The sequence below is a fragment of the Struthio camelus genome, chromosome 1, assembly GCF_040807025.1.
Source record: "Struthio camelus isolate bStrCam1 chromosome 1, bStrCam1.hap1, whole genome shotgun sequence".
Lineage (NCBI taxonomy): Eukaryota > Metazoa > Chordata > Aves > Struthioniformes > Struthionidae > Struthio > Struthio camelus.
The window spans coordinates 41,192,770-41,205,523 of record NC_090942.1 but is presented as its reverse complement, the minus strand read 5'-3'; the positions used below and the strand labels follow the sequence as shown (position 1 = coordinate 41,205,523).

General features: G+C 39.9%; 1 protein-coding gene across 4 annotated transcripts in view; it reads left to right on the top strand.

The window, feature by feature from the left end:
• The window catches only part of PTPRB (protein tyrosine phosphatase receptor type B), a 69,693-nt gene that overhangs the window by 22,800 nt on the left and 34,139 nt on the right, over positions 1–12,754 (top strand). For all 4 annotated transcript variants that reach the window (XM_009669591.2, XM_068935600.1, XM_068935592.1 and 1 more), the window contains 6 exons: positions 2,330–2,608; positions 2,968–3,225; positions 4,682–4,945; positions 7,412–7,681; positions 9,493–9,753; positions 11,660–11,926. In XM_009669591.2, the coding sequence (XP_009667886.2) occupies positions 2,330–2,608; positions 2,968–3,225; positions 4,682–4,945; positions 7,412–7,681; positions 9,493–9,753; positions 11,660–11,926 (1,599 nt within the window). The remainder of the gene's footprint in view (positions 1–2,329; positions 2,609–2,967; positions 3,226–4,681; positions 4,946–7,411; positions 7,682–9,492; positions 9,754–11,659; positions 11,927–12,754) is intronic.

Here is a 12,754-nt window from a genome sequence, read left to right as displayed (position 1 = left end):
TCATTGTTCCTTTGTTCTAGCGGATGCACAGAGCACTGAGTGTTTTGTTTTCTGGGCCAGATAGATTAGATAAAGTCTGCATTTCTGAACTTCACCTTCTAGGCACGCAACCCCTTTTTGGTTAATACACCTTAGAAGACAGAATGCACGCTGCAAAAAGCGTTGGAGGTGTCCTCTTCCGTGGAATTTGACAAATAACGTGGATTAATAATATTGATTGCTTTTGCAGGACTAATCAACAGTTAACCTAATCCTAACTGTTGGTGGAGCGAGAATTAAACTTCTTGACAATTGTCATGACTGTTCTCTTGCTGTCAGTCAAATTAATTTTTTTTTTTCAGCTGTCTGTGCATCTGACCATATATAGTACTGGAATTTATTTCTGACTCCCAAAGTTTGACCTTTTCTGATTAGAACAATTGCCTTCAAGGAACAAGTTTGTACTCCTGCTATTCACTTTTGCCAGCATAATAGTCTTTAGTGGATTAGTATATATTATAGGTGGAGCTAGCAGTCAAGCCTATTGTTAAGATTTCCTGACACTTTTCATTAAAATCTCCTGTTTCAGTCGCTGAACTTGGTCAAGTTTTAACTGTTTGGCCTGAAGTTTGGTGTGCCTTGTCTTTGACTTGAGTTTTAATTTTTTTTCAGCTGTAAGCAGAAGTAGTTTGGCCGTAAAAAAGAGGTCAATAAAGGAAGGTAGTTATTTTTCTTTATTGATTTTTCTTAATTTAATTTTCATTTCTTTTTTTGAAGAGCGTTAGTGTCTCTGTGGTCTGAAGCAGGAGTCTGAATTCAAGCAGAGAACTGGATTCAAAGGCACACAGTATTTTTACCCTGAATTTCCGACTGTGCTTGACTGACAAGTATACCACCAAAACTTGGCACTAGTATATCCTCAGCAGAGCTGAAGCAATTAAACCCTTTGTACACCCCAGGCTTTGAGGAAGAGCAGCGTCAAGGCTACTAGCCCCACGATACTGATACTGCTGTTCCTTTGAGGAGGGGTCAGTTTTGACTTTGCCCTTTCAGCCGTTACAGTGCAGTTTTTAATTATGTGATCTCACACCCTTTCCTCTGCCTTTTGTGAGGAACCGGGCAGCAGTGCTGCATAGGAAAGAGTTTTATTCTGTGTTTAAGGCACTGCTGATACAATAGAGACCTTGGTTCTCAGCCTGGATGTGCCACACAGGCTCCCTGTTTGATGCTAGGTGAGATTACCCTAGAGCATACTCATGCAGAAGCCAAATCAAGTTGTCAAGTTGTTGGGTAACCTCTATTCTATAAGTTCGTAGCTTGTGAGTGCTTGATTTTGCTGCTTTGGGTTGTTTTAACGTACCTTTTTAATATGCAATTGCTTAATGTTATTAGGAGACATAAATGTCAATGCCTTAGTACCTCAACATATATTTCTTTTGATTTGCGTAAAGTCTTGTGGGAGGTGAAATAGTCCTGGAGAATACAAGCAACCAGAGTCTTTTGTTTTGGTCAATGGTTGCCATCCTTGTAGAGCATGTGCTATTTTACAGGTAATTTTACTTGATAGCTACTCCGTAAACAATACAGGAACCACTAAATTTCTCAGAGAATAGCCCTAGTTAAGAATATTTCTTAAAAACTGACCCAGTGTATTGTGGTTTTTTTAAATTTATATGGACAATACTACAGCAGAGCAGAAACATATTCTGTCAGAAGCTGTTTAAAGTGGTTGAAGGTAATGCTCAAACCTAGAAGATTGCTGCCCTTAATACTTTGCACGTGGCATCGGTCTAAATGTGTAAGCGCTCGTGATCAGCTCAACAACTGAGAAAGCCTGAAATAAGCGTGTATTTTTTTTTATCATCTTAGTGCTACATATTCAGTTAACAAGACTCATCAATAATAAAGGGTTTAGGTAAGCGCAAGGAAACAGAAGCCATTGGTACCGCTGTATCTGTAGAGCTACATTAAACTGAGGCATTGTATAATTTGCTGGTTTTTCATGTTTGCTGTTTTCTAATATAGTTGTTACAGTTTTGCTATCAGCAGATTTTCAAGCTCATTATTTCCAACCCCAACTGCAAGTGCATCTCTGTACGTGTGTGTGTGCGTGCGTGTGTGTACATATGAACAAACACACATTTCTGAATTCTGCAGGGCTTTCCTGTAGGCCAGTTCTGGTGATATGATGTTGAGAAGTGGAAAGAAATAGACTTTTTGATGAACGTTTGCAGCAGGATGATGACAAAGGGGGAACTTTTGAAGTTTTTTGTGCTGACATGTAAACTTCACACAATCCCAACCCAAGAAATATCATTTTTTGTTTTATGGTATATTTTTCTAATTACAGATCCCTTGCCACCACCTCGATTTGAAATTAATAAGGAAAAAACTACACTCACAAGCTTACAGGTTTGGTGGGATCCTTCTCCAGGAAAGGTGGACTTGTATAAGCTACTATTGTCCGATCACAATAATAAAAAAATACAAGAAGTCACCATACCAGGAAGAATGTCAAGAATGGAAAATACTTTTTCCAGTCTCATCCCTGGGAATAAATATAATATCGTCCTTAATGCAGTTGCTGGAAATAAGAGTACCCCTGAACTTCACATAAGTGGATTTACTGGTAGGACTTCTTTTGTTGTAGTTCGTCTAAGTAAACTCCCTACAGTATTTTGCAGTTCTCCATTTTGAAATTAAAGCATATATATAATTCTTCTACTTGACAAGATATATATATATAAGAATCTCTTCGTTATAAATAAAAATAAACAAAACATGAATCTCTGACTAACATTAGGAGTCATTTCCTAAGCATGGAGGAACGTTGTCATGACATATTTGGCCATAAATCAGGGGCTGGCTTTTCACTAACCCTGAAGAAACTCAGCATATTTCAAGAGTTAATCTGTTCAAACTTGCTGAAATTGTGAAAATAACCATTAAGCCTTAAGCATCTCTTTTTTTTTTTTTTAATTCCAACAGTACCATCCCCTGTGAAAAATATTCAAGTCAGTGTCAAGACAGACACTATCCATGCTTCCTGGTCTCCTGGTACTGGGCACGTGGATCGATACAGGCTGGTGTTACTGGATAATCATGTCCCTGTTCGTGAGATTGACCAAGAAGATCCCTTGACTTCTTACACTTTTTCTGGACTTACAGCTGGGCACCTGTATAACCTCTCTGTCATCAGCCAGGCTGCAGGACTGGAAAGCAGCAGTTTTCAAACAGTTAGGACAGGTATGATTTTGGCATTTGACACAACAGGATGGGAAGCTAAGGCTGTAATCTAGTAACATTACAAGAGGTATTTCAGAATAATGAATGGATCATGTTCCAGCCTGTGTTCCCAAACTTCAGTGACTGAGTTACCCTCTGCAGATGCTTCTCTCCAAAGGCTATAGAGGGACCCCAAGCTAATTTACCAGCTAACTTGGCTGCACAGATAATTTAGGCAGCTCCATTAAGTGTTTAATTAATATTGCAATGTTAGCAGTTAACAATCTGAGCCCAAGTGTCTTGGTATCACCTCCCATCTGTGAAAGAGGTCCATTTGACTGCTGCAGTGAACTGAGACAGTGTCTGGTCCAGTTATTTCACAATGTGGAAGAAGGTTTAACTTCATGTTTCTTACTTAACTGCAGGGGAGATGTAGAGCTTATGAGTTTCACTAAAAATTATTTCCTGTGGCTTTTTTTCCCTTGTGGATTGCAAAATAGCCGCACCTTAGAAGAGGAAGCGAGGGGGAGGGGGGAGAATAAAAAGAGTAGGTCAAAAACTTTAAAATAGAATTTTTTTTTCCACAGAAAAGTATTGATTCGCAGAAACAGTTTCAATGATAAAGTCTTTTTCAGGAAGATTTTTCAGAATAGAGTTTGTGATCGTAGGAAGAAAGATAAAATGACATTCTGCTAGAGACCAGTGGTTGAAGCACTCATGTCAGCAGAAACAGGGTCATGCCCCTGCTTTTCCTAATTTATAGAAAACTGTAGGTCTAGTTTCTCTTACAGAAACCTTACCTTGTAAATATAATTTAATATTGAGTGAACAATATTGCAATGCTTAGGGCACACAGATGAGTGCTGTTGTCACCTAACGTTGGCCATTCTGGGGATTCTATCATTTTATTTCTCCAGAATTCTTGATTTCTTCCTGTTACGAGATGCAAAAATTGTAAATCTCACAAGTTTACTCAGAACATAAAAACATGCCATCTAGAATCCACTATGATCCTCCATTTCAATATCTAGAGTGCTCCTTGCCTGTAAATGAAGATATTGGAGGTGGTTGTGCTTTGCTTTTGGTTAAAAGATAGAATAAATGAGTTTGAATCCAGTCCCACATAATCCGGTGGAAGTCTGGCATTTCTCCAAAGATGCTACAGTGTTTACTCTGCTGACATATATGCAGACATCTCCATTCTTAGGAGCATGGGCCTTGTTTTGTTTTACAGTCAAAATGACCAGCGTAACTATGGACATCGTAAGAGATTCCACTTCTGGAGCAGATTATTTTAAACAGGACTGGGTCCAGTTGCACTGTGTTTTGCTATAGCCCTTTCTACTGTTCATACTCAATTAGTCATACTCGATCTCCTATAACCATTTCAAAGCAAAACTTACTATTGCAGTTTGAAAGTAGGTCTCGTATGTTCTGAGGTTGTAGTGTTTTATTTTCTTTTTTATTATCCTTTTAGCCCCAGCTGAAGTCTTAGATTTGACGGTGACTAATGATGACAGCTTGGATACTTTAAAAGTTAAGTGGAGAAGACCTCCAGGAAGCCTCAGTTTCTATAATATTACTCTGTTTCATCTTGGATCAGTTAAAGAAGTCAAAACTGTACAGCCACCCGTCACAGAGACTCACTTTGACAAGCTAACTCCAGGACGTCTTTATCAGGTTACTGCCCGCACAATCAGTGGTGAACTGTTTACTGATAAGATGGCAACTGGCAGGACATGTAAGTCTTCTGCTTCAGCAAGAACACTGTAACCAATGCTATTTTTGCCTACGCTGGCCTTGCAGAAAATCATTGCAAGAGACAAAAGGATTTGGGTTCCAGGCAAAATAAGATAAAGAGCACAGTATTGTTCCGGGAATACCCCTTCCTGACTCTCTGGCAACAGTAACCCAGCAGCCAATAGCAGCTACAGCATAGCTGGAGAACAGGAAATAATGATGCATTTTGGGACGTTATAGCTGGGTGAGCCTGTGACAAAACCGTTCCACCCTATTCCACTTCTGACTAATTTTATTATCTTGAGTTCATCTCAGCATAATATATAAAATGAGTTACAGCACGGGGAAGCCTGTATGTAGTCAAATTGTTAGCGAATTTTTAAGTAATTTTTGCTGTAATATTATTCCTTGCTCCAAGAACAAATCTACAAATAGGAAAAGATTAGGCCTCAGCTTTCTTTACTGCAAACAGCATGGACTATGGAAGGCATGTAGGAGTCTGGGTAGTGTTGGGTTATGTTTTATTTCTTTTCTTTCAGAAGTATAATTTCCTCTCAGATATCTCTTGTATGAATTCTGAACCTGAAAATCCTGGCAGTTCTCTCACAGCATTACTGGCCACAAAGGCATCTCATCTTTTCCACGCCAGCCTAATCCAGTTAGAATTTAGATGGGAAAAATTTGTAAGTGGGTGAAGAATACATACAGACATTGATAATAAGACTCAGAGCCAGCAAATATAAAAGTGTGTGTGTGTGTGAGAGAGAGAGAAAGCAGAGTATTTGCTTAATAGAATATTTATCATTTACAGCTAAACATCCCATATGAAAGGCAGAAACATCCTTAACATAGCTAGCTGCTACCCCATTCTCAGTGCAGAATGATAAGGCTGGAAGATACCTGTACTTAACAGACTCAAAGAGCTTTACAAAGCCAGACTAGTCAAAGTATGGCATTTTTGTTTGTCTAGCCTAGCTTTAAACCCCTTTAAGATTACCATTTCCTTCTAAAGGGAGAGCTTGAGGCCCTCCCTCAAACCATTCATATCTGAACATGTGACCTAGTCAGTGTTGGGGATCTAGAAGTGCCATTTCCAAAGATGCTGAACATGTGCAGCTCCTTTCCTTGATTTTTCTTTTCCGTAGTTTCCAAGAACTTTGATAGCAGGGTCACCTCAGCAGGTACTGTGTGACCTAAAGATAGATTTATAAACCAAGGCTGCCAGGTCTAGGTACTGAAGAGCTGAGGAGGCACTTAGGATCTGTCTGTCATTCATGGGGAGAGCTGGGTGCCTGAGAGTATAATCCACTTTGCTCTGTGCCGAGAGGGATGCCTAAGGCAGCAGAGCCTGCTGAGGAGCATGATGGCAAGTGCTGGACATCTCGGGGACTGAAACTTTGGATCATAAGGGCATAATGATGTCCAGTCAATCTGGCAAGGCTGAACTTTTTTTCTGATATGATGTGAGTACATCAGTACTTCCAAACAAGACACTGGGTGCTTTTATCCACTTGATCAGCTATTGAAACCCATCTCCCATATTTGTTCATATATGGGAGATCTAGCCTTGATATCCAGCTATGCCTGTGGCAAGTGAAGCTGTTGAGTATTTTGTGGTGCTGTTTGAAACCTCTCCATCCTTTGCTATGTACCGAGTAATTAAATGTTAACTGAGCCAGAGAAAACATGACAGCATGACTCTAGCCTTGTAGTTTACATTTAATACTTGCTGATGTCAGGGCTGTAATGCTGATCTGGGAGCATCCTGGCACCTAATGCTGTACATCTGTCTTCCCCTCCCCGCTTGGTGTGGTTACTGTTTAATTATTCTGGGAAAAACAGAAAAGCCTTCATAGAACTGACAGATCCCTATCCCAGTGTGGCCCACAGCCTAGTAGGGTAGGAGGGTCGAGCACATAAATTCAGGACCCCTCAAGCAGAGGACAGGACTGAGTGGAAGCTTTAATGAACTGAGGTTTGAACCTTGGTGCCTTACAAGTGGGAAGGACTAGGACACACAAGCCTGTTGTGGAAGAAGCCATTGTGTTTCTGTTGTTGACACCAGAATTTGGCCCATAGTGGTTGAAGCTTTGGCCTTAGCTTCGAAAAATTGATTGACAAGTTCCAAGTGAACTTAATCAACTCCAGGAAACAACTGGGAAGCTAACTGAAAACACTGCAAGATTCATTCTCGAGATGCATGTGGGAGATTTTCCCTAGCTATGAAGGGTTCTCCATTTCTGATGTCAGTAAAAAAACAGTGAAAAAGTGAGTGGTTTATGTGGGGAAGAGTAAAAATAATCTTTAAAATGAATGCTCTCCCATGTCACAAGATACCTCATGTTGTTGTAATTGATCTAAGTATTCCTACAATAGCTATGCTGTGAGCTGAATTTCACCAGTGTTCAGTAATTTCTTGCCAGAGATTCCCTACTTCAAAATTACTCTCTTAATCTCTGTATTTCAGTTCCCCAGAAAGTTTCTGAGCTGAGCGCCAGTGGTGGTGGCTGGCTGAGGTCTCTGCGGGTGAACTGGCTGCCCCCTGCGGGAGACTGGGAGAGGTACCGCCTGCTCCTGTGGAACCACTCCACCGTGGTGCTCAACACCACCATAGAGAAGGACGCGAAGGAGTACCTCATCCAGGACGTGGGCCTCATCCCGGGGAGGCAGTACAACGTGGAGCTCATTGTGGAGAGTGGCAATCTGCAGAGCAGGACTCACTGCACGGGGAGAACAGGTCAGCACGCTCATCTGGGAAACATGCAACTGTAGACTGTTCCGTGAGGCTCTATGGTCAATCAGAAAGAAATAGTTTTTGGATATCTACAAATGAATTTCACTATTAATGCACTGAAAAAGAGCTCCCTTGTAAGCAATAGAAATAAGTATTTTTTAGCAATTCTGTGAAAACTTGGAGCAGTTATTATCACAGTAAATATACTGTTAGTAAAAGTTTGGGGAATCGTATCACCATTCTGTCATAACCAAGGCACTTAAAACATTTCATTGCTACATGTTGTAGCTGGTTGCAGGTGCACTATATAAGTACACTCTAGAGAGAGCAGTATCAAGCTTCCTGTATTGCTCATCAGTATGTACAGTGGCAAGCTGGTTTTCCTACCAGCCTTCATAACTAAGTAGTATCACCAGTGTTAGCAAAAGTTGGCTGAGGTCTATTAGTGTTGCTCTTCCATAAAATCCCAATTCTAGCTCCTCTGCTCCAGAAAGCAAATGTGATGAGTCTGTTCAAGTCAGCCTTTCCAAAGAAAATCCATATGCACTACAGTGACATTAGTGGAATTCTTTCGGAGTATGTTAGAGTAAGTCAAATCCACATCTGATTGATTGCTTCAAACTAAAAAAATAATTGCAATATAGTTGTTAATGATTCTGCTCTGTGAATGCAAAATGAGTGCAATTCAGAGAACAAGAAGACTTGGAGGAGAGTATCAAGCAAAGCCTGAGCTTTTTCTCACAGGAGAATGTGAGATAAGGTAGGGGGGCCCTGTGTTGTTCTCATCCTTCCTGTTGCCTTCCTTTCCTGCTACACCCTTACCTTTCACTCCTTGAGGATTTTCGTTTTGTTGATTTTTGCACAATGGCAAGACCAGTAGAAGTGACAGAACTGAAGCATCCGCTAACTTTTCTAGCCAACATTATCAGAGGAAGCAAAGTTCTGATCTCACGTATTCTGATATACATCCAGAATAATTTTATTTCAGTTCCTGGTGTTACGTTTTGTTGGCACAGCTAAGAGATTAGGACACAGTCCAATAAATAATTTGCACCAGTGGCTGTTTCACAGCTATGTTTGACCCCACAGTCAAGTACATAATGTACATGTTATGAAGCGTAGGTATTAGGGCCTATTCTTATTTAATTTTCTCCCATGTAAGCCCGCAGTCTTGGAAAATGAGTTGTATTTCAGTGATACGAATTCAAAGTAAGAGACAAAAAGACCACCTTTACTGACAAATGCCTTGTATCCTCCTCTGTGCATGTGCAGGCGTGTGTACACATGCAAACACACAGCAATTCATGGATGCAAGGCCAAATACTTTCCTTTATACCACTGTAAATTCGGAGTAACCCTCAACTTCAGTAAGTTATAAACCACAGCAAAATCAGAATGTCACTCCAACCCAATTATTTACATGATTTTTGGTCACAGCTAAATGGGCCTAGGTATATCTTCTGGTATGAATGCTTTATATATCTGTGTAGCACCCACAGTTCAAGAGGAGGCTTGCTGACTTCACTGAATTTCCATTCATCCAAAAATGTATACCCTGGTGTAAGTTTAAATCTAAATATTACAGCCATAAAGCATTACTGAAGTCTACTGCCACAACCCCTTTATTGGAAGAAAAGCACAAATATTATATTTGTAAGGTTTGCTTCCTAGACAAAGGTAAAGAATCTTCTTGTCACTACAAGTATTCTAGTGCTGTCACGCTTAGAGCTTAATTCCTTATAGCAGCTGGAGTTACAATATGTATGTTCACTACAAATTTCTGTTCTCGTTGTGATATTTGTGCACTTCTGCAGCTCCAGAGCCTGTTCTCCAGCTCCGTGTGAAGCATGCCAATGAATCCTCACTTAGCATCATGTGGATGACCCCTGTTGCAGAATGGGACAGCTATGTCGTTTCACTGGGAGACAGGGACCTTACTGTCATTAAAAAAGGGCTTGCAAAAGAAGCTAAGGAATTCACTTTCACTGACTTGGTACCTGGAAGGAAATATACAGCTACAGTTACTACCATTAGCGGGATTTTAAGCAACTGGACTTCAGTGGAAGGAAGAACAGGTGCCATACCGTCAATCTATTTTCATCTTTACTTCTTTTAAATAGCAACAGCTTAGTTTGTTTCATAGTGAACTAAACGAACTCAGTGTCCAAGTATCAAAAGCTTTGAATTTACCTTTATTTCCTCAGCAGAAAAAGTTGTTTCTGAGTCTCTCACTTCTAACTCTCTCTGATGTCTTGCAGTGTTTATTTAAAGGTTTGGGGAAATGGATATGTAATTCTTGGCAAAACTGTTTTCTGAAATATGATGTCACAGCTGATCAATCTACATTAGCACAAGATTCCATATAAGAAGAACAATTTTCACTGCAATATCTTAGGGAAGGTCACTTCCTTGATTCAAAGCATGCATCATCTGGAAAAAAAAAAAAAGGAACAGGAAAATGTTGCTTTAGAGGGAACATTCCAAGGTTGACAGACACAAAACATATGTGACCTTGAAAATGTATTTTGAGTCTTTCTGTTCTTCTCATTCCAAAATCTGTATCTGTTACTCAGGATGAGGACTGTGACACAAGGAAAGTCCCATTCCCACCCCCTGCAGGGTACTAATGTTGTGCACATGTGCAAGTTTTAAACCATGTGTGTTCCTTTGCTCTGCTTGTGCGTTCTTCTATGCAAGCAGTCCTAAAACGTAGCTCTGGTCTGGCACAGCACAGGAAGAAATAAGCTGCTAGTGCATGAATCTAATCATGCCTATGGCTTGATAGTGTCCCTTACTACAGTGTTTTAACTCCTTCCAAGGCCTGAAAAGTTGGACTTAAACTTTCGTTTCTCTGATACGTGGTGATTAGATAGCTGAGATGTCACTTCCTTCTTCCTTACACCCCTTCAGGAGGCCTATTCTGGCATAAAGGTCACTGTGTCCCAATTCACTAATATGAATCAACGCTATAAAGCAAATCAGGTAGGGATAACGTGTCAGCATTACGCTTGAAGTGGTGATTAATGAACACCTATGAATTTGGAGCATAGGTCATAATAACCATGCCAGACCTCTGGGTCTTCTCAATAGAAAAACCTACTCTGCTTGCAAAATACTGTTCTAAATGTGACAGAAATAGGTCTTAAATGCATCCCACAGTTAAAGGGCTTTTTTTTAATTTCAGATGTGCTTTGTCATGTAGGTGGATATATACTTAGGAAGAAGTAACTGTATTGCCTTGCTCTGACCAGATATTGTCAAGTTAAAAAAAAAAAAAGACAAAAGAACTTTGGGAAAATTTGTGCTAAATATTCTGTTCCTTTTTTCTTCTTTTTGGTCTGGCTAAGTTCACCAGCTCCTACTTCGATAAGTGCTATTGTTGTTAAACAATTATTTCATCTTTTGATGATAGAAAAGGTAGTATCCTGACAATCTTCTGATGTAAAAATAAAAAGTGAAACCAAAGACATCCATCTCAGTTACCACAAAAATGAAAGAACCTGAAGCTTCTCTGAGGTACAGATGACTACGTCTGAGATATTCATGGAACTGATTCTCAATTTAATAGGAATGAGAGCTGGACAATAGGAGAGGAAAAGGAGAATGAAAGAACCAGTCTGTATATAAAGTAGTCATCACAAAAACAAGTGATTTCCTAAGTTGTTTGCTTTTGTTTAATGGCATTTATAAAATTCAGTCTCTTCCAGTTCTCCAATCTTGAATCATTTTGGTCTAACCAAGAAAAGCTATGCTGAAGCCCAAAAGATCTTTCTGTGCTGTAGATAGTTTCCCATAGTCCACATCCCATCAGACAGGAAGTAGTCCACAGTTAGATTATTTTTAGTCCTGTTGAGTCTGGCTGTAAATTGTAATGTTCTTTTGATGCACTTCCTCCGTGTGACTAAACTCGGGTTATTTGGGGGATTTTGTTGTGTTTTATTTTGCTTCTCCTCAGTAACAGCATGACATTTTGCATTGCAGTGCCAGCCCAAGTGACTGGTCTGATCGTGGAAAGTCAAGGATCAACCAACAGCTTGTTTACCAACTGGACAAGAGCGCTGGGAGATGTAGATTCGTACCAAGTACTATTGATTCATGAGAACATTGTCATTAAAAATGAGACAGTTCCCAGTGAAACTAACAGATACCACTTCCATCCCCTGAAACCTGGAGGACTCTATTCGGTGGTTGTTACCACTATCAGTGGGGGGATATCTTCCAGGCAAACAATTGCAGAGGAGAGGACAGGTAAGCAAGAAATGCTCCAGCACATCTTTTGTATACTCGTAGAAGCTGAATTCATTAAAGAGAATGGTCTTGCAGTTAAGCCACTGGGCTGAGAGTTCAGAAATACAGGGGTTTCAGCCATACACCTCCTGTGTGACCTCAGGCACGTAATGGGTCCAGATTCATGTTAAGTAACATAAGGGAGCTAACTGCTCATCTACAGCAGAAACCTGATCACTATGTTGCCAAGACAAAAAAATGCACTGAGATTGACATACGGCTGAAGTGAGCGGATCACTCCTTGGAAGGACCTTTCTTATTTAATTGACTAGATGGCAATGTGGGGTGTAAGGTAATTACTCCTCACTTAAGCGTGCAAATTGGTTGCCTCAAGGTGGTGGAATGAATTTGGGTCTCAGTCTCTCATGACTCATTCTTTTACTCCTGCTGAACGTTAAATAGTGTTCATAAGGAAAAATTATTCCTTATGAGGCCCTCATAACCTGTATAGCATAGTATTTACTATTGCCTTAAATTCTGAAAGTTTCATGAGCCGTGAAATGTAAGTCTTCTGGATTTTGAGATACAGGGGAAAATTGACAAACTTTTACTTTTTATGTGAATTTGGCAAAAGCCAGGCATTCTGCATTTTCCTCTAACATTCTCCTTGAAAACAATTATTTTCCAATTAAAAGAAAAGTGAAAACTAATTGGGGAAGAATAACACTAAAAGGCTTAAAATACATAGAAATATTTTGTAAAATCTTCAAATATTATTGACTCTGACAGTTGATGGCCAGCTCCTCTACTGAGGTAAGTCAGTTTAGGACATCAGAGTCCAGTGAAAAT